This window comes from Anser anser (assembly GCF_964211835.1).
Source record: "Anser anser genome assembly, chromosome: 8".
Lineage (NCBI taxonomy): Eukaryota > Metazoa > Chordata > Aves > Anseriformes > Anatidae > Anser > Anser anser.
In genome coordinates this window covers 8,163,967-8,186,585 of record NC_139728.1, presented here as the reverse complement: position 1 = coordinate 8,186,585, position 22,619 = coordinate 8,163,967, and the positions used below count along the sequence as shown (strand labels likewise).

Here is a 22,619-nt window from a genome sequence, read left to right as displayed (position 1 = left end):
AGGTAGATTACTCAGTCACTACACAGCCTGCTCCACTGTTTCCATTCTTGCTGTAATTTTTTTTTTTTTTTTCAGAAGAAAACCAGTAGTGCACCCTCTGAGTAGGGTCTGGATCTAGCATCCCTATAACCCTCCCAGTAATTCACTGAGGAGAGCTACAACCTGAAGAAGCTCAGCTCCCTCAGCCTCTCATTGTTCACACTAGGTATGAAAACAAATATGGTACTGATACCATCTCTTCCTTCCTTTCTCGTCCTGTTCAGGGGGGTTAAGAACAGTTGGTAAATAAGTCTGTCTGCGTGAAGGTCAGTGTTTACCTGATAACGTGAAGATAAATGTTTCCTGCGGTACAGACTATACAGGGGCATTTATGTCACTGCTAGCATTCAGAGGATCAGTAGCCTCCTGTGGTTAAAACCATCCTGATACAGAGTGTCCCTGCATGTACATCATCGTCCTGAGTCCTTTGTACCACAGTCCACTACAGGACTGTAAATAAGTGAACAACTCAGTTACCACAGCCATACACAGCTTTGTACAAAACATTCATGAGCTAATTCTAGGTAATCAAAGCTGTAAGCATTATTTAAGAAAAAAAAAATTTAAATTGTCCAGAAAAAAAAAACACCAAAAAAAAAACCACATGGAGATGTCCAGGGACCAGATGAAGTACTTACACCTCTAAAGCAACCCAGACCAAATACAGAGGCATTTTCTCTCTTTTCAGGGTAACAATTAATTCATCTTGCCTTATATCCATGGTGTCATCTTTGCAGCGGAATTCAAGTATATCTGAAAAACGCACATCTCCCTGGAACACCCTGTAGTGTTCACATTGCCTTTACAAAAAACAACTCTGTAAGTTACATCAATCTTTAGACTGTTCTGAATCACCTCATGTTTCAGAGACTTTCCTGAAATATGTCAGTGTACTTCCAAATAATCTGACTTGGAGAAATTAAATGGAATTTCCCCAAGTTTTCACTACACAAAACCCTTTCCTATGAAAATCACTTTTAAACATTTGCACTGCATGTAGGGCTGAACAAATCAGATGCCTCTATTCTAACAGTATTCTTGTTTGAAGAGCAACTGGTACATACACGACTTGCAAACAGTTTGTTACATATGGAATATTAATATTGGCATCTCTGAAAGCACTCATTTCCAGTTTACAACCAATTTGATGGGTTGAAGCAAGAGTATGCAATTTCAGAGCACACCTGGTATAACGGGCATGTAGCAGGTGGGTTTTGTCAAGATTAAAGTGCAATATTTGGAGCCCATTAGATAAACTCAAGAAGAACTGCTGATTTGAAAAGACCAATCAGAGAGGGACAAGAATTCAAGGTTCTGAAGGTTTTTTTTTGTTTTTTTTTTTTTGATGGGGGGTGTAACACAGACACACAAAACAAACCCAAAGTAATTCAGTCTCATCCGGTTTAACCTCAACCACGAGACTCTGCTGTCTGTTTTCTTTCTCAAAAGACTCACGTCACCGCGCACTGAAAAAAGGGAACTTCCACAGTTTGCGGTGAGGCTGCATGATAAACAGATCTGTTCACACCAACTAGCAGGGCTGCCTGCGTCAATAAAAGGAGGTAGCAGTCAGGGAACTGGCATTTGGTGCTTGGAGGATTATCGCTGCGCAAGGCGCTTCACATCAAGGCTAAGTAAAATGCCAGGATTATTTTTCTCCCACCACAACATGAATGAATTAAATGGAAAAGACGACTGCAAGCTTGCAGAAGGCAAAATCCATAAAAAGAAGCAAAAGACTTTGTAAGTATACATGTCTCAGTATAAACTCTAATGTGTTAGAAGTGAAAATAACACTAGATCTTGAAGATTAAGAATTAGCGCCTTTTTCAGGCTAAATGACTACAAAGCCTGCTCAAAGCCCAGGAATATAGCATCACTGTAAGTGGCTTGAGCTAATACAAACCAACAAATTGATTAATTTAAGCAAGCAGGATGAGATTTTTGGATACAGTGGCAGTCAGTCTTTTGAGAAGAATTACATGGATATGCAACTTCACAGGCTTCAGTCATAGGATTGAGCTGTTTGCCTCTATTTAAGTTTGAAGGAATTTATGTAGAATTGAAATGCAATTGCAATTGTAAAGGATTACAAAATGTCTGTTCATTGGTTTCAGTGGTGCAGATCTCAAGAATTATTTGAAGTGCATGGTCCCACATCTTGAATCTGGGATTAAGGCTTCCAACTCCAGAAATGTCGTGTAAGTACAAAAAATAAATCTATGGTTAGATTGCTATATATTCCAACTCCTTTTTATTGGCTTCTAAACTACTCCTAGACCAACAAATTATTTCTAATACAACAATAGTGCCTGAACTTTTCAAAAGAGACTAATGTTATAATTCCATTAATAATTTCTGCTTCCTAAATTCATTGTTAGCGATTATATTTGCATCAAATGGTGGGGAAGAAGAAGCCTCTCTTAAATCTATCTTCTTCAGAGGCATATCGTATCCAATCTGTAAAGGTTGACATGAAAGAACGCTTCACACTCAAGGGAATAGCCAGGGTATTACTTGTCTCATTTCAGAAATATGGAAACAGTAATACGGATTCAAAAGGATTTGGTCATAGTCACAGTAGCAGCTGATCCTTCAGGGAACAAAACTCAGAGTGACTGCATAGATGCCTGTTTTTCCATTTCTCCAATTATTTTTCCTCAGTCTGGGCTCTCAGATCTGCACCGAGAAAGCCATAAGTTTAATAAATGTATTACATATTTCTGGAATAGAATAATCAATTATAAAACTTGTCTGCTTTAAACATACAAGTGAAAATGTGATTTCTTACCTAAAGCCTTTTCCTTCTCTTGTCAATTTAGGCTTTCTGCAGAGGAAGTAATGCAGTGGTCCCAGTCTTTGGAAAAGCTCTTGGCCAGCCAAAGTAAGTATTTTACTTTAGTATTACTTTTTTCTTATTCTGTAGATAAAAATTTATCTGATTTCACCAAATATGCAAAGCTGTAGCATCCTGCAAACACTGACAAAGAATGACCAGTTGCATTTCAGTTATTCACAGCTCCAATATTCCAACTGGATTCCAAAAATTTGTCTCCCCTGCCCTGTTTCATACCTCTAGTATAGCAAATAAACCCCCAAAAGCTCAATTCGCTGCTTTCTGACCAGTTCTCTGTCCCTGTACAACGCTGATTTAACTTGGAATTCTGCCTTCAGCTGTACCCTAGGACAGTGTATTTAGGGAAGACTAGAATCTGATGATATGTTTTGGTACCCGGGGTCTATATCTAAAAGCCACTGAACACCATTAGGAAGAGTCCTATCCCCCTTAGAACTGGAGTATTTGCAGTGTGTAAAAAGAAAGGGAGAACACTATATTTTGGCAAGATTTTTATACCAGAGATTTCAATAAAACTCCTGCTATAAACTTTATTTTTATCATCCCTGGTCACAAACATCATGCTATATATGGTGTATTTGTGTTGTCTGTAGGTGGTCAAGGTGTCTTTCGGGAGTTCCTGAAGTCAGAGTTCAGTGAGGAGAACATTGAGTTCTGGCTGGCCTGCGAGGATTACAAGAAAACCAAGTCTGATCACCTACATGGCAAAGCAGAGAGGATTTACGAGGAGTTTGTCCAGTCAGATGCTATTAAACAGGTAAGTGTTAATTTCATCTGTATAAACTTACAGTAAAGGGATTCTGAAAATTGAGGAGAGGGAAGCATTCCTTCACTGAGATGCATATAAATTCATTTACACAGGAAGATGACAGCCACATGTTTTGTATGCATGCTTGCACCGTTAGTGCCTTCAGACACGAGTCTATCAGATATCACAAATGCAGTCACACAACACAGGCCAGCACTACTACAGTGCCAGCAGAAGTTCAGTTGCAGCACTAGTGGCTCAACACATGATGCTGTTCTCTCCATCTCAGCACAGTTTGAATTACTGCTGGTATTTGGGGTCAGACCGCTGGAGTAAGCTTGGTTTGTAAGAGAGCTGTGGATTATTTGTTCTCCTTTAAAATATGGGGACATGCTAGAGAATTGAGCGTTGTGTACAGTGATCATAGTTCTAACTGGAAACTCATTGTACACAAGATTTCTCCTTGTTTTATTCTGAGGTTTCATTGGAGATTGTAATTTATTGTTCAGCTCTATTGCCTCTGACTTCTTAAGAAACTGCATTTCTATTGTGCGTAGCTAGGATATAAACTTAAGTTCCCTCATTTTACAGTTCTGATACTGAATATCACACTGAGCTCTAAGACTGGGAACTTATTTACTGACAAGACCAAGTGATAGATACAGCAGAAGAGTACATTTTAAAGATGTTGATGACTTTTTTTTTTTTTTTTTACTTTCCAGATCAATATTGACTATCATATGAGGGAAGCGACAGCCAAAAGGGCTCAAGACCCAACTCACACAAGTTTTGATGAAGCCCAGAAAACTGTGTATGTCCTTATGGAAAGGGATTCATATCCCAGATTTTTGAAATCCAAAGCCTACCTGAATCTTTTGAACCAGCTGCAGACCAACAGTTCAAAATAAAGGGGCTGAGATAATGAAGAGGCAAGTAGACTCTGTGTCAAACATCCCATGGAAACATCCTCCAGGATGGCTGGATCTTGGCTAGGAGAATGCCCGCCCTGGGAGGAGGTATGAGTGAGATGCAAACAGCTCCATGGCCAAGAGAAGGCAGGATAAAAGCTATCAAGACTGTTACAAGGGCGAGAGCAGTACATGGAGAACATCCTCTCCTGCCATACACCATGGAAACGAGACAGGATCTGGATGCTATTTATTATTTGAACTCCACTGTGAACATTGAACCAAGTCTTAGATCCCAAAGAACTGCTGGTTATTAGGAAACACAAGATTAGCAAGCTGAGTGTTGGGAAAAGATGATCAAGTTCAGAAGAAAAATAAGGACAACTGACAACTTTGTGCATAACAAGAAAATGCCCAGACAAGACTGTTTAATGGCTTTTTTAAAAAAATCTGTGAAGTGTTAATAAGTGCGAGCACAGCTCCATGATAATATTGTGCTATGTATATATTATAAATTGACTTATTTTAAAATTGATATATTTTAAGTTATACAAGAATTATAAGCTGTACTTTTTTTTTTTTTAAAGTTTGTATTCAACAAGCAGATATGTAGCATCTTTTCTGTTTAATTTATTGCAAAATAATAAGCAACTGTTCAATTAAATCTACTCAAAATATAGAAAAAAGTTATGGTCATTTTCCATCTTATTTTTTGTTTTCTTTCCATTACAATTACTGAAACATGCCAAAACAAGTACTGAAGCACACGGTTCTATTCTGTCCCACTATGTCACTACTTCCCATCTCCTTATTCAAATATTATTTTTTTCCTCTCACACCACAAGCCCTTTTCTCTCTCCTACTCACTTTACAGAGACATAGCCTTAGTTATATGGAATACAGGATCCTACATAGACAACACCCACCCACCCCCAAACAAAAAAGAAAAAGGAGGTCTAAGTTTCCTGCTTATTTTTCATACTCCCCCAGCTACCAGCATTTGAGTCAAATCTCAAATATAGATACCATTTCATCACTGACTTCAGCGTTGAAGTGGATTAACTGCAATGTGTTGAATACAGCAGATAAATCATGCTCACTTACATAGAGAGGCAGTAACTGGTGTGACTCACTAGCATTCACATTTCTTATGGTATTAATACTACACAATATAATTTTGGCAAGACTCAGACTAATTTACAATACCAATACCGCTATCAATAGTAATTTAATTTCACTGCAGATGTAGCATTAAGTTTGCTCTGTAATATATGCAATGTTATACATAGCTTGTACTATATTGGATAGTAATGGGAACCAAAGAAAGAAGAATTGCACTACCAAATCTGAAGTGCTTAGGATCTTGTGATGACATTACAGTTCATAATGAAAATGAATCCAAGTGTGCTCCTGTCTTGATGAGTTACCATCATGAGAGAAAGCTATCACATGGGTGGCAATACAAGACCAGCTCACCCCGACAGATTTTCTGTTTTCCAGAATAACATGAGCTTCATCAGGCGCACTCTGCCAGTCTGTACCAAGTGGAGAAAAGCTGTAAACCCACAGACGTCACCTCTTGGGGAGAGAAGACTGCGCTCACACTGCCACCCTTCGGGGACCTCGGGGCCTCCAAGGGAGGACAAAGGCTCTGCTGGAGGCTACGTGGCAGTTGCTGCCAACTTCCTCCATCGCCTACTGTCATAGCAGCCTGGCAGTCACTGCAAGGCACAGCCTCCTACTTCTAAAACTAGTGTAGAGAGAAAGAACAAGCACATGTATACCCGAGGGAGTCTCCGACTGCAAAACCTGAATTCTCCTGAGACAGTGTGAACTGGTCTCCAACTGGCTGTCTTAGATAAATTGATTTTCCAAGATCAGTAGGAATAAACTGAGTTCCTGTGAAGTAGGAAATAACACTGCCTCCCACACCAGGGGCATCCTCATCTTTGCTGACACACTTCGCATGTACCAAACGTCACTGTTCGCATAGTTCGAAAGCCACGGAAGACAAAAGAGTACCGCCAGTGGTTTTTTTTTTCATTATTATTATTTACTTGGGAAACCGGGCCCCTGTGTGCACTGATTACATGCTCACAGAATTAATAAGCAGCATCTATCTACATCTACTTTGTACATCACACAATGTCCTTACAACACTTTCAAAGCGCCCCCACAAGCCCGTCAAAGATGCAACATCAGCTACACTCTAGACAGGCAGTGCCTTTAACTGATGCTATCCTCGTAAAACTTTTTAAATTAGTATAGACATGAATTTAATTTACACCACAAATCTACACTTGCACTATTTTGCCATGATTTAGCCAAACACCTGCATGAAGCTTCTGACAGAAATCATATTTCACAGTATGGTTAGTTATTATTATTATTATTTAAAACAAACAAACCATTTTGTTTGCCCTGGGTGCCCAGCACAGGTCCGCCCCAACAGCTTCCTGGTGAGGAAGCAACAGCAGCGCGCTGCTCATAGCCCTCTGACGGTACCCAGAACCTAGGCATAGAAGAGACACGAACACTGCTCCCAGGTAACAACTGCCACTCATGTTATGCATAGTATAGATCAGATTATTGGAGGAGGAGGGCTAGAGGGACTTTTCACCCTTTTCCACAAAAATCTCCCCCCAGTTCGTGATTTGATACATTTTGAGAATTAAAACCTTTTTTTTTTTTTTTCCCCCTCCCCAGAAGGAAATTATGCTCCTTACAACCCAGCAATTTCAGTTTACAACCCTAAATCTCATAAATCCCCCTGCAGTATGGGCCTGAAACTAGCCCCACAGGTCAGGTGCCCAGGTCATCAACTCCAGAGCGCTCGCAGCCCGCTCCAGGGCTTGAGCGACGTGGCCGTGCTTCACCGAGGGATAAACAGCGCTCAGAAACGCGGAGCTGTCTCTGGGATGCTGTCACAAGCCCAGTGTTACACAGCTGTTGCTACAGCAGGGCTATACAAAGCTGGTTGTTTAAACAAGGTGCAGGAGATCTCAATGTATTTTTACAGAAATTTATCGTGCTGTCCATATTAATCTACCTAATGGAGAGAAGCAGCTATAAGTAATAGCTCAATGGCACAACTGAAACAGTTTTAAAAGTACTTTAAGACACATGCTTTAAAACAGCCAAGAGTTAGGGTGGGTGTTTTTTAAATGATTTCTGTGAAATCTTTTTCAAAACGCAGTATATAGTGCTTATTTTGCAGTGAATTCTTCCCTTGGACCTAAATGGTAGTTTTTTGGGGCTCTGAAAAACAACAGAACATCCAGATCAAAGGGATTAATTTTTGTGACCCGGGATCATTGACAAGGTGCATGCACTGTATCAAGTTCATTTGTGATTTCTTACTCATCTCCTCCTGCCCCCACCCATGCACATAAATAGCCTCAGTGCTGTAAATCGGTTTCACAGCTGCAGGTCATGTCCTGCCAAGCAGGGCAGACTCTTCCAAAACAGTGCATGTTACACAGCCCATGCCGTAAGCGTGACCCCCACAGGGAAACTTGTGAACAAAAGGTCTAGTTGCTATCTTATAAATATGTTAGGTAACTGGTGGAAACTGTCCTTCTTCAACATATGCTAGAGTTAATTATCAGTTACCTGTTAAAACTTTCCAGAATTGGTTTGTGCAAGAGTGAATTAAGTTTTTGCACTTACAGGTTCTATCAGCCAACATAATAAAATATTTAATGGGTGAACCACCTTACCTGTTTTGTTTGGTTGGTTTTTAATCTTAGTTTTCCTCTTTTGGAAATAAATATACCATAAGAGAAGAAATTTGTAGTTCTGTTTATGGACTCTGAGAAAAACCATTGAATCAGATTGGCCATCAGCTACAGATCAGTACAGGAAAACAGGATGCAGTACAGGGAGAAACTAAGATTTGACAGTTGTGACTCAGACTTTTCTTTAAGAGTTCCCTTCCACTGCTCAAGGAAATATTTTCAGTGTTTGTCGGTGTCTCAGTAGTTATCAGTGTTTCAGTAGGAAAAAAATAATCATGGTGCCACCTTAGGGCAAACTTTCAGAGTTAACTTCTCACAGCTGTAGAGAGTTTTCTTTAGGAAGGACTCAAGAGTCCAACTTTGCAGACACAATGTGAAACTGCAAGGCTCATTTTAGTCTCTTCAATTTCCAAAACTTCCTGAAAATACATTCCCCAAAATGGATGTTTTAATATTATAGAATTGAAAATGTGATATAACATTGTGTTAGTCTCCCACATATAATGAAAAGGACATCCATGAAAGCCTCTTATTAGAAGCATCCTGCACAACGAAGCGTGAAAGAAGCTAGAGGCCAGGACAAGCTGAGATGGTGAAGAATAGTATAAACTCCTCACCTTAGACACTTAAATGCCATCCATCTGTGCCAACACCAAAGTAACACACTTTCTGGATGTTATCATTTCCTTTGTGGTTGTGAAATGGGTTTGAAAAGCAAAGATCACAAAGATGACTAGATGACAATAGGTGGAAAATTAGATATTCTCATCTTCCATTCAGAGACATGGGTTAATTGTATCAGAGCATAATCTCTCTAAATGAAGCTTCTTGAAAGGAAGTCTTTAGTCATTAGACATGAGCACAGATTGCCAGACAAGTTCTTGCTTCATTGGATGATTTAAATTTGTCCTGGATGCTCAGAAACAAAGTTGGAATTAAGGCTATCCCCTGGCTTTGTTTAGATAAACACAGTCTGAAAGGTCTTAGTCACAAAAAGGAGACTTAAGATCTACCAAGCGTTGTTGGAGGGCTTCTGCACAATTCTGATAGGACAACCTATCAGAATAAAATAAATACACTATGCATAATGGTAATAACTTACAAACCCCTGAATTTCAGACTTCTTACTTTCAGACTTTTGGAAAGAGGCCACATTGTATTTCACATATGGTTTGTCATCCAATAAAGGTCAAGCAGACAGCTTTAGAGATACAGAGGAGAGACTTGCTATTGAACCAAATTTGACCAGCAATGAATTTAAGCAAGACAACATGCTTATCCATGCCAATCTGAGGAAACAACGAATACAGGATGTTTGAACACAGCCTGAAGTCCTACTTGGAACTGTTCGTATGCTGGAATAAACAGCTGGAGTTAGGGTACCTGGGCTAACATGGTCAAATATTCTGACCTACATGGACCAACCTGTAATCAATAATTTCACACTAAAAACAAACTACAAAAAAAAAAATCACTTAATGCTGACATAGCCATGGAGAACTGGCATCTTGAAAATGAGTACACCTGCATGATGTGTAAGTACGCCTTGCAATATTGCTGAGCTTTTACGCAAGTGCGCTTGCAGAGTCTGACAGAGAGCTAAGGGCACACGGTGCTTTGTACCCAAACTGTGGTACCCACCTCTCCGAAGCCCAACTGAACGGGAGGGCTGAGAGTTTACGTTAAATCTAGTCCAAGCATTCAGTCGCATGATTTCCTCTTCTGCTTTAATGATTACAGAATGTCAGGCTCACACGGTGACATCATGGCTTTTCAGAACAAAAAAGGGAAGAGAAATGACATAGCACACAACGGACGTAAGGTTTTCATAAGTTCTGTCTTGACTTCAGTCAGTTTTTAAGATGACGACTACTGGTCAAATTTGCAGAGAGCACTGGCAACATAAACTCTGTCCAACTCTATGGCCAAAACCTGAAGAAGTCATGAGTATAGAAACTACCCAAATTCTTTAAGTCAGTGAGTACTTGTAAGCTATGCTCATTTCTTAGAAGAATGCACCTTATCTCCATAGAAGCAAAGCAAGAGCTTTGATCCACTATTTCTACACTACGTCCACTCAAAGAGCGAGTATGAACAGCACCTAGATCAGAACATCTACTTTGTGCTCTCAGTTTTTTTTTTAATTAAAAAAGAGGCCTCTTAATGTCTTACTTCTCTTCCTGTGCTTGGTCCTAGGTCTCCAGCCACATCTTCAGCATTCCTGTTTACATACCCTTGTGAGACACCGCCTCAAGAAGGTGAATACCAGGCAAGCCCAAGCAAGCAGCGTTCCTACATTCATGAATGCCAGTGTGTGGGTGTACTGCTACCCAACCTCCTTTCTCCTGCAATGGGCAAGCAAGGGAGCGTGTAGGTGGATGGAAAGAATGGGTACAACATAGAATGAGACAGACAGGGCACCCAAATTTATTAGTGGGAAACAGGTGTAGGTGGGCGAGGAATTTAACAAACAGAGGAGCATTAAAATAGAAACACAAATAGGAAAGTGAACGTAAGGGCAAGAGAAAAATAAAGAAAATCCATAAGAATTAACAAGAATGCTACTAAATAAGCCAATGCAAGAAAGAACAGAGAAAGAAATACAAAGCTTTGAGCAAGAGTTTGTCTGGAAGCACTGTCCTCACTGAGGAGAATAAAATTGCTGTAATCAAGATGGTCAGTATATACTGTTGCAACTTGCTGGCACTAGACAGTTATCTGTGGAAAAAGAACAGGCCAGAGCAACTGTCAAATTTCACATCTCTGACTTGCTAGTCATTTTTTCCTCCATTTTATTTCTTTGGCTTTTCCGTTTCCCTCATTAGTTTTTCTTTCTCAAAAGCATGTCCATCTCAACTACTGAATGGACCAAGCAATAATTGGCTCCTAAATAGCATGCTCCCTCATGACACTGAAGTTGTTCTGCACCCTTACACTTGCAATGTAAGGAAGGATTCAAAGGAGCAAGGCTGTATCAGAAGCCACGTTAACCAGCCTGTTCAACATATGCCTCAGTTGCCTGCTTGTCTCACTGTCTGACTTATTTGAACAAGGAGTCCCTTTCAGGCCAGGTGAAACCATCCATTGCAATCAAACTGCAGAGAGTTTCTGCAGAGGCTGTTCATCCACCCTCATGAACTGATTCGATCCACTCGACTGAACTGATGCACGGAGGAGAACTTGTGACTTTTCCTTCAGGGTGATGTCAGATGACATCTAGTGGAATATCCATGTAATAAGATGGAGGGCATAGTTCAGGCTTGATCACAATATTTCATTAAGAAGCATACGTTTTAATGACTAAACCTACTGTTCTTGTGTGCTTTAAATATTCTGGAATGGGAAGTAGAAAGGCAATATTCTGAGTATCAAGCTATGAAAAAAGGACAGTGGAAAGCAGCTGTCTCTAAAATAAACAAATTGTTAAAAAAGTTTGCCATGAGCTGCGTTGAAGTAACAGCAAGCAGGAATGGCAGCAGTCCTGTGACAGGACAGAGCCCTTGCAGTGGCTGGGAGGTGCGATGGTGGCAGGCAGGCACATCGGTAGCCCTTGAGGGTCCCTCCATTTTTGAGGACCTTCCAGCCAGCCAGATTGTCTAGTTTTACAGTTCCTGTGTGCTCATCTAAGGATGTGTGTGCCAGCAAGTCAACCACCCAGCACTGAGGTACTGCGGCAATTCTAAGTGCCTGCAGATAACCATTAAATTCCACAGGCTGCTTTAAGACATGGTCAAGTTGAAGGACACAATGAAACCACAAGATATGACATAGGCCATTAATCCTGCACTTAAATTTCCTCCTACTGTCAAGTCAAAAGTAGGTATGGAGAAGAACTTTCTTCAGGTTAATATTTGGAAGAAATGTATTGGGGGAAAAAAAAGTCAAAATAAATTTATTTCATCATTCTACGCTACGCCCCAACACCAGTGGGTGAGCTGCAATAAAACAAGCGAGCGTACTAATTTACTGTCACCTCAAACTTCAACTGAAGTTCAAACACTGCAGAGTTTATGCTTTTCCAAGGAGCCACAGTAGAAGAAAAAGAACGATGAATCAAAACAGAGAGATAAGATCCGCGGAAACAGCTCACTGCGCACAGCTGGGCTGTCGGGCGGAATAGGCCGGCCTTTCCCTCCTGACCCAGTCAGCATGCCCAGCGTGGACACTGGCAAATTCCCAGAAGTCACAACTACCCCCAAAAAGGACAGGCTTTAGAAAGGACAAATCTTTAGAAAGATTTTTTCCCCTTCTTCCTCTGATTTACCAGAACCCTAAGAGCTGGTGCTTATTCCCCAAGCCCCAGTTTTACAAGTCTACCACAGGCATGAAGAGAGCAACTTCAGTGCTGCTGCACTGCAGGGCTGCTTCCATTTGAAACACTTAACTAGAGAAGAATAAATGAAATGTAGATAACTCGAGGCTTAATTTAAAATGAGGTCATAACCTGGGCAACAGCTATGAGAAAAATGACAAAGGTCCTCACACAAGTTTAAACAAAGCTCCGCTCTACCATCACTCAGGCTGTGCGCAATGCCAAGTTACAGAAATATAAAAGCCCTCACACCAGTGGGTCAGAGCAGAAAATAAGAGCTCTTCCATAACAGTACAAAGTTCCTGCTTCATGACGCTGCCCACAAGAGGGCCAATCTTGTTTTTAGCGCAACTCACCTCATTTCAACGTGGACTTCAAATTTTGTATAAAGAACTTTGATATAGGAATAGAAAATATTAGTCACAAAAATTGGACAACACATGCAAGATTTCAACCAAGTAACACACAGCTTTGTTTCATTACAGCTGATGGGTACAAATGTCAAGATAATTCAGAGCAAACAGAATATAACAGTGGTACAGAGTCCAACTGAACTTTTTCTGGTAGAAATCACAAACACTTTTTGCCTGCGGCAAGCAGCTAGGCACCAGCACAAGAAGAGCAGACATAGCCAAAAGGTAGTAAGGCCTTCTGCATTAACAGAAAACAACGAAGCAAGAAAACAGGTCAAGAAATTTGGAATCTTATCCCTACAGATGCAACTAATAAATTAAACATTTTAACATTTAAGGAAGCTGAGAATCAAGGCTTGTGTTGCAGCTTGAAAATAGATAAAGTGTTCTGTGATCTACCGACAGTTTTCCTGATAGTTTTCCTATCTAAAATATAATGGCTGCTAAACAGTGATTTCCAGACCAGTATCACTTATATCTTGTACAGAAGCAAATAAGCTCAGGTCTTAGGTTAATTTATCATCAGACAGGTAATTCATCTCAAAATCTTGTAACCACGTGACTTTCTTTTTATTACGAGACCTGCGGGAAACATGGATCCTATATGTTAGGAAAGTTGTGACCTTGTTACAATAAAATCTTACATTTTTGTCTTTATATTTTATGCCTTTTTGTTCACTCATGTTTTATTTGTATGTATTAGGTGAAAAAAGCTCCTGTAGCCCTAAACTAGTTGGTTTAAGTACTACATCTGAGTAGTTAGGATGTAGACTTGTTACCATTCACAACAGAAGATAGGGCAAAATTGTAGGCAAAGTCACAGGCTGCATTTGTGAAGTTTAGCCAATTTAAAATTGACACAAATTGTACTAGGACACTAGGTACTACACCTGTTTTGTTTTTAGGAATAACACTATTGCCAGCAGTAACAAGTGACATTAGATTAATGAAACAGACTATACTTCAGTGGAATGAAGAAGTTCTAAAGAAGATAAAGATAAGATAAAATAATAAAAAAAACTAGCTAGCTTTGTTCCTTTTCCTATTAGGAAATATTTCTTATGTAAAGAGAAGAGAGAACCATAAAGCCCTGGTTGCATACACAGTGAATATGTGTACTCAGCAAGCCCTGGGACACAACATTTTCTTTAAAACCTCAAAGTCAAATCAAAAATTTTCCTCAAACCAATAACATCTCATTATATAACGTGACTTTTCACGCAGCCAGAACTTAGTCAGTGCGGCACATCGCAGTGGCTAAAAAGCTTCCATCCAACATACCTGCCAAAGAACTGGTACCCGCTCATACACTGTGCTGATTTATTGACTGGAGCAAAAGGAGTGCTCCATCGCAGTACTGAGAATAGGTCTTTCTTTCGACTCCTATCATTTGAGTGAAGCTAAGTGACAGCACATCAGAAATCCAGAGAGCACTTCCAGAAGTGCCTCCTGGACAAGGACTTTTTTTCCACACAGCAACAGTTGAGCCAAAAGGAAAATGATGCAGTGCAACCAGGGAAGCCCCCTGCACTGGGAAGAGCACAATAAGTGAACTACAACTCCCACAAGGCATTGCAATAGCATTGCGATTTAAATTGTCAAGTCCCAGCTATAAAGCCTCAGATATTTTTGGAGAATTAGTTTTTCAGTGTAATATTGTTCTCCAGTACATTTAATCATCTTGCAAGTCAATGCAGAAAAAAATATGGTCAGCACAGCAGCTCTGAGAGTAGCTTTAATACACATCCCAATAACTCACATTCACGTTTCCCTTACTAACATTCATGATATTAAAGGAAAGAAAAAAGTAAGAAGCTTTCCCTCCATGTCAGCTGCCCTATCAGGCAGTGTTCTTTCTGCTTCATAGACTAATGCTAAAGGCAAATAGACATGGAAATAAGATGGCCCTGCTGATGATACTCAGTGAGACAGACGAGATTGTCACTTGTTCTATATACAAGTGCTATTGCTGACAGGGGTGAAAAATCATCTGCGTCAGTAACAGTGAATATGACTCAGAAGCAGCTCTCTAGTCCTCTGAATGCTTCTTTTCCTTAAGACTCACCTCCCATAATCACGTACTTCAGTTTACAGAGAGGAGGGCCAGTAGCTCATGAGGAAAAGGGGAAAAAAATCTTTTGATAAAAATTAAGCATATGGGCAAGAGTTACTAACACTGCAATTTGACAGTGGTAGAATTTCTATTACTGGATATTTCTCTGATCAGGTCAGCGTGGTGAAGCTTGAAATAATAATCAGCAAGCCACAGCACGTGCTGAGAGAGAAAAATGAGAATTATATCAAGTTAAAATAAATGGGTAAAGACCAATTTAAAAAGCTACACAGCTTCTGATGTCTGCTGTGCAGCAGAAGCCTATGAAGCACCATGCAGCCTGCACACCAAACCTAATTTTGCTTTAATTAAGAAATAAGTGTGTGTGTATATATATATATATATATTCTGTGATACTAAGCACCTTTCACATACTATACTTTCAGAATCACTAAAGTTATAATTTATGTGAAAAGGGAACACTCAAAAACAGAGATCTCTTCCCAATTTGGCTGACTCATAATGGAAAGCACTCACTGGAATACATCCCTGTTTTCTTCTAGTAACATAAGCATGAGCATTTTTTCCAAGTTACCAGTAATGAGATCCTAGAACTGCAAAGCTTAAAAATCAGTTGGTGTAAAAGGAGCTACATGCACCTACAATCTCACTATCAAACGTTTGTTTTTCCTTTTATTGTTTAGTCTCTCACCTAACTACTTCCATACTTCTTCCCAGAGTCAGGCAGGAAACTCCTACAATCTTAAGAAATTGTAGCTTGAGAATAACAAATACCAAAGAAATCTGATTTTAGTCATCTTCAAGAACCGCGTCTAGATTAGTAATAATGTGTCATGCTACACTGTAAACAGCTGGAGAGAGATAGAGAGGATATCCCTTATAGCTCAGATTGTATTATGCTTACGTTATTTATCTTAAATTCAGAGCTTATTTTCAGCTCTCAACTGGTAAAACAACTATCTGGCAACTTGGACATGAAAGGCCTTTAAAAATTACAATAAAAGCTTGAGTCCCTAAAAGATTTTGCTACTAAATACAAACTTTAACATTTCATAAACAAATTATAATTCCTGTCCCAAAGAAATTACACTCTAGAAAGACAGCAGTTAGCTTGTGTTTAACCTAAGCACAAGTCTAAACAAGTGAATACCATTTCCAGAGGAATTATATGGGAGCACCTCAACATAGAACCGTACCTGCTATATTGAGAATATTTGCTTTGGCATAGTGAGCACAAGGTCTAGGGCATATAGAAAAGCTTTTTTAAATGCAAGATTCCTACATCTCATTTAAATCAAGGGACAGATTTTTCAATATTTAGCCATAGATAATCCTACACTAACCTCCTTCTCTTTTTTTTTCCCCCTAAAGAGTGTCTTTGGAGGAAGTACTATGTTGGCCCCAGTCTTTTTTTTGAAAAGCTGATAACAAGCAAATGTAAGTAAATGCATGCTTGTATCCCAGTTGGGTTACTGAAAAAAAGTTCCCATGACGTAAAATCAGCAAGTCATGCAGTATACTGTATGCTCTATCTTATATACGCAGCTACTGAAAAACAACTTCGGGTGTCATGCTTACCATGCATCACACTGAAGCTGAATGAAGCATGCTGTAAATGCTTTTCCAGACTTACCATTTATAAACTCCCATCTGCAAAGGGCATGCAATTCTTTCAGAGACATGTGATAAGGGCACATTTACATGCCACATCCCCAGTCAGAGCACTGCATAGCAAACTATTTTAGAAGAAAGCAAAAGCAAAGGTGACTTAGCAAATCCTATGTATAGCAAAGACATCCTAGGTGACTGTACTTTTATGCAGTGCAATGCCATGGAAGGCAGCTCAGATCCTTTTCTCAGGTATAGGTGCTGTGGCTACAGTTCTTCCAAGTCTGAACACTCCCCCAGCATCCCCCTGCCTGCTTCAGGGCTCAGAGTGCTCCCATATTTCTCCACGTAGCTTGCAGTCTGACTGAAACATCACTGCTGGACATAAATATTCATAAAACAGTCAGGTACAGAGTGCATCACAAACCTGAAATTATTCCTGAGGGCTTCCATTATTTTCAAGCTATAGATTAATCACAAAGAGCAAGTCCACTAACAGAATGTGGATTTGTAACAGCTATAAAGAAATGAACAGACTTTCCCATCAAAGTCTTTAACAGAAACCAACCTGGTGTGTTACAGGGAAAGCACGGAGAGAACAGTGCAGAAAAACACATTTAAAAAAGCTGCAGCAGGTGTAAGATCAAGGCTACTGCTAACATCTTTAGGAATGTGAAGACTCAGATCTCTGCACCAGCAGAAGATCTTGTGGCTTCCCGCAGCTCAGACACTGCTCAGTGCAGTTCTCAGTGCCCTGTCCCTGCAGAGTGAAATGCAGCTGAGGTTTAAAGGAAGTTCCATGCACGTAGGAAAATGCAGTGTTTAAGTCTAGGGCTCCAGGTGAATTAGTTCATTTGACTTCCCAGATTGCAAAAATCTGTCTCATAAGAACATCTATAGGTGTACAACTAAGAACTACACTGTCTTGTAAACATCCCTGCCGTCTTTCAAAGGCCTCTGAAGGTAAGACCTGTGGTATGGTATACAAAACTTGGCTTCCAAAATATTTACAGATGGGACCTACGACCTACTTGTAGATGGAGTACAGTGATGAAAACAGTTCTTGCATGCCTGCAAAGCCTATAAGAAGATCACGTCACACAGGAAAAGGATTTCTGTGGCCAGGAAACTCTTTACAAGTTACATTCAACCCCAGGCTCCCAGCGAGGTCACACACCATAACGTGAGCTCTGTTTCCTCTAGAAATGTCTGAAGCGTGATGCAGCTTACCAAATGCAACAACAAATACCTAGCACTTGTAGTACAGTGAGTGAAGACCTTTGCTGTTCATCTTGCCTAACCTCTTTTGCACTCAGTTTTAATACTTGCCTTCACTGCTTTGTTTGTAAGCAAATCTTTCAGCTATATCCACCATCTGTCCACATCCACAACCACAAGAGGCACAACCAGATAAAGAACAGAATTCTTGGATCTATTCTGTTCTTTTTTAGGGTCTGAACCAGAGGCCATTGATCTCACTTCAACATATTTTGGCAGTGCCATTGCCACATACATATATTAGTCTGGTCTTCGCAAGAGGAAAGAGAAGTGAACTAAGTATTCCACCCAGCCCTGTCCCTTCACAAAATGGACCAATAGAGACATTAAATACATATATATCTAAAAAGAATATATATATATATAATTTTCTGCTTACAGAAGGAGAATGTTCAGGGAAAATATAGCAAATCTGAGTATTAAAAAACATTCAAGGGTGATTTCTTTCTGACAAGTGGCTATGCAAGAATGCATAGCCTGCTCAGCAGATCGTGCTGTGACCTTTAACTATCCCTGCCTATTACTCTCCTTGCAAAAATAAGTTAATATTGGCTTCTACTGCCTCTGCCCCTAGCAGATTGGCATAGCTAAAGAAATCCGACTAGACTTATTTTCTGGTTTGTGCATAATAATAAAACTATTACAGAGTCTCAGAACACAGTTTCCCTGTTGACACAGAAGGGCAAGCCAAAAACAACTCCACTTGATTCCCAGATGTTGGCCGAAAGCGTTCACGCCTTTTAATGACTGAATCACTCCCACTCTTATAAAACTAGAGGAAATTAGAAGGTTCTTGTTGCTTTTAAAACACAATTGGCAATACAAAGCATTTTTCTCTTTTTCTGAAGATTTTTATTTATTTGGGGCGGGGAGAACAATGGCTATTTTTAGCACATGCTGCTATAAGCAACCCAATAAGACATTCACATTTTCAAGAAAGAAGTGTCAGTATTGCCAACCACAAAGCCATTAACCAAAAGTAAAAACCTTAAATCAGGATAGTTAAAAATAAGTTGTGTAATCTCTCCTCCACCTCCCCCCCCCCCCCCCAAAAAAAAAAAGGGCATGTATTCGAATCTTGCTATTGGCTGTCTAGTTTCTAGGTCTTCAGGACACACTGATTTTGTGTTTTCTTGGTATTCACCATTAATACAAGAACTAGATACCACTCTGAAAAAGTAGATCCCAATGAGGACTGTAGCAGAGTTTATTTTCATTTTAAAAGGTGCAACTCAAATGACTCGTCGGGAATAGCCACATCCCAGCCCATTAACAACATCAATGCAATTCATCACAAACTAATGGATTATACCAAATTAAATAGGAAGTTGTGATATTTCCTATCGCTAGGACAGCTAAAAAACACTTCTTCCACAGCTACTCTATGCAGCTCATGCCCTCAGGACTTCTTCCTCTGCCTACGTACGCACTTTTCCATGAAGGATGTGAGTAGGCTGGGACATTCAGACTGCTCCTTGTCTGCCAGGCTCCTGGTCCCCAAAGGGAGCAAGCTCCTTATCCAGCCACTACCTCGCACTAAATCCAAAACCGAAAGAGCAGATAAGCTAACTATTAAGATTATTTTTGTCTAGCATTATAAGGAGCAGGACACTCTCCTAAAATTGATCAATATTTTTGATTAGGTGCTGATTTTAAGATGGTAGATACATACGGACATAATAGGCATTCGGTACAGATCACCTAGCTTCCACCTTCGTAACACTTCCTTTTACCTATACTCAGTGATACTTTAGTAATGTTGTTTTACATTTTCCAATTAATATTGACAGTCCTGTGAAGAAATGAATTATCAGGAACATTCAAGAACCAACACAGTCCTGTTTTAATGAAACACAGTGAATTATTTACACATTTATGGAACGGGATTCTTAGCCCCATTTTCTTGAATCAAAGCTCCAACAAAAACTCAAACACAGACTTCAGACTAATACCAATAATTCATCAGTGCATTAAATAGAAGGGTTGAAAATTTAGAAAGGTTTCTTCTGGCATGCAAGTGTTTCTAAGCTTTAAAAGTAGACAGGAAAAAAAAAATCAGGTAGTAGACATAATAATGATCTGTTATACTGTTCTGCTAATGTTAGAATTGATTAACTATTTTCCCCCTGTCCTCTCTTTTCCCATGAAAGAGTTCTGATTGTCTCATTTCCCTCTCCCCTCAGCAAATTCTCTAAAAACTAGTGAAAAATGTAAAGCTTACAAATTATCAGAAAACTAGTCTGAAGTTGTAGACTTTATTGATGTGCAACATGTCTAAAAACACTCAGTATACTTGTTTTGAAAGAAATAAGTTTTGCTTTTAGAAAATAAATGCTGTTTTACGTGCAGCCAAGAAAAAAATATCTGCATTGCTACATTTACCAAGTTTTTGTTGCCGTTTTACTCATATTCTTTCCAAGTAAAAGAAATAAACCACAAAAAAATTGTGAAGTACAGCTTCTTGCTTAACCTTAAGTTACAAAGTGTAGTAATCATATGGTGTAGGGTTGATTTTATATTGAATTACAACATATGTTACAAAGATATAGTCTACTGTACTATATATACACCCTGTGCCAGAGTTTTCCAAATTTATCTCCTGTGATAAAACTTTTTTTTTCCTGTCCTTGGTATGGACACTCAAATACAGCCCTTTCTCTTCAGGGTCCCTAATAACTAGACACAAGCAGAGCTGACATTTGAATATCACCCTATAACAAAAGCAGGTGTCTGTCTCACACACAAGCTGTAAGAGGGGACTCACTGATGCATCAGTCGGGTACCAGAGTACTCTGGGTTTCCTTCAGAACCTAACCTGACAATGTCTTCTCAATTCTCATTAAAAGTGTTAAGAGATCTCAATTTTAACAGACTGAAGCATAGATGCTAAAAGCCATGGAAAATCAGGGACTTCTCTAGTTTCCTCTCAAGCTGCATTATTCCAAGGAATACAAAGAACAAGTCATTCTGACAGCAGCACCATAAACCCCAGTAGCATGATCCTTTGGGATGATTTTACTGGAGAAATAAAGTATTTATTCAGATGGATACACTTAATTGACATTATTTGAGGTTATTTTAACCATATTGCTAGTTCACTCTTCTTAACAGTTTACTTTCAACTGCAGCTTGGCTGCCTAGTCAAAAAGGCAAGTTTTGCAACAGCACAATAAATCTTTGTTCTCACTCTTATTTTTCCCCAATCTAAAATTTTTAAGTCTTTTCCTTACCAGGCAACCTTAAAAACACAGGTCAGTGCAGACAGACAAGGAATAAAACTAGGTTTTGCTTTTGCAGCATCTATCTTGTAGCCAGGAGAAACTATAGGTGTTGTTTTAAGATGCTTTCCTTTCTATATGCTTTCCCTTCTATTTTAAGGAAGGGCCTCAATCCCTCCTAAAAATGAATAAATAAATCATTGTTTAGGCCTTTGGGGGCTTTCCAGGTGGTATGTTGGCATACTGCGCCTTTCTCCTTGCAGAAAGATCATCCATAAACAAAAAGTTTTTTTTTTATTTTTTTAAAAAAAGCAACAACCAGGAAATCACTTTTATGGCAATGCAATGTTTTGGATTTATTTTGCTAACAAGTCACAACCCATATCTTTGGCAAGCTTATCAGTTTTACATTAAAGACTTCCTCCTAAAAATCTATCAATGACTAAAAGTTCTGGAGGATTTTTTTTGTTTGATTTAAGCTGGAAGAAGGGTGCTATTTTCCCAGAACAGATTTATTCTTAACTGGTAGAGATCTCTCTCTCGCTTGGTTTTCCTTTTGCGTTACCAGATGCACAGCAGTAACAGCGCATTGCATCGAATCACATGATTGAGAACAACAGTAACTAATGGCAGCAGCAATAACAACTCACTGCCTTTCACATTTTCATTAATAGCACTTGAACAAGCTCAGATACACTTTCCACTGGCAGACAGCACTAAAAGGCATTTGCTCGCATTAATCATTAAAAGCTACTGTTAACAAAGATTAAAAAAAAATTAAAAATAGCTAAGTTGGCAGAATTTTCTGTCATTCTTCCCCCTTACTTAGAGGAAACAATAAGATATAAAAAAATCAAAACAATGGCAGTTTTTTCAAACATTAAGTTTGGCAAGATAAATTGCAGATTAATAAAAACCACTACACCAATTGACTGTATCCAGTCCTGGAAACTGTTGACCTGAAACTTATTAGACAGATGGCCAGTATTCCCCCCCCCCAGATAACTGACAATTAGTTAACTTTTAGTCTTGAAGCATGACCTGTATTGGCCTACTTTCCTGACAGAAGTGACGAAATTCATGCTCCATTATTATACTGCTGTTTTCATGTGTTTTATATCCACTCCTGGTGTTTGGGTGATGATAAATAAAATATAACAAATGCATATTGCATATAATATATAAAAAATAAAGTAAAAAATGCATATAATTAGAGTCAGTCAAAATAAAATTAAGAATAGCATAGGCTATTCTTTTTTTACACAGATTGGTGGTAAATAATAATGTACAGTGTTTCTGCATTGTAGTCTTCTCAAAATAAACTGTTAGGAGGCTTTTCTCTCAAGGATTTTGTACTTCCAGATTACTTCTGGATCCTTCTGATTTTAAATCCCTAGAAATAAGAGATAGGCAAACTCACTCTAAGC

General features: G+C 39.2%; 2 protein-coding genes across 6 annotated transcripts in view; one reads left to right on the top strand and one right to left on the bottom strand.

Annotated features, from left to right (window-relative positions):
* Window positions 1-22,619, bottom strand: part of LOC310903068 (uncharacterized protein) — a 74,724-nt gene that overhangs the window by 31,352 nt on the left and 20,753 nt on the right. The window contains exon 2 of one of the 5 annotated variants that reach the window (XR_014587253.1): window positions 2,712-2,959. The exons of 3 other annotated variants lie outside the window; for them this stretch is intronic. The gene's annotated coding sequence lies outside the window, so the exon portion shown is untranslated. Of the gene's footprint in view, window positions 1-2,711; window positions 2,960-19,166; window positions 22,586-22,619 lie in introns of those variants that run through there. One more of the 5 variants, XR_014587254.1, reaches the window with a different exon arrangement.
* On the top strand, window positions 1,476-5,238 carry RGS1 (regulator of G protein signaling 1). Its single transcript, XM_083845663.1, has 5 exons — window positions 1,476-1,782; window positions 2,157-2,240; window positions 2,862-2,923; window positions 3,490-3,653; window positions 4,367-5,238. Exons 1-5 carry the CDS (start codon window positions 1,679-1,681, stop codon window positions 4,550-4,552), a joined length of 600 nt encoding a protein of 199 aa, XP_083701789.1. The 5' UTR covers window positions 1,476-1,678; the 3' UTR covers window positions 4,553-5,238.

Coding starts and splice junctions, on each gene's coding strand:
- RGS1 (XM_083845663.1), top strand. CDS start 1,679: ATGCCAGGATTATTTTTCTCCCACCACAACATGAATGAATTAAATGGA. Junction 1,783..2,156: donor AAAAAGAAGCAAAAGACTTT/GTAAGTATACAT, acceptor CATTGGTTTCAG/TGGTGCAGATCTCAAGAATT. Junction 2,924..3,489: donor AAAGCTCTTGGCCAGCCAAA/GTAAGTATTTTA, acceptor TGTTGTCTGTAG/GTGGTCAAGGTGTCTTTCGG.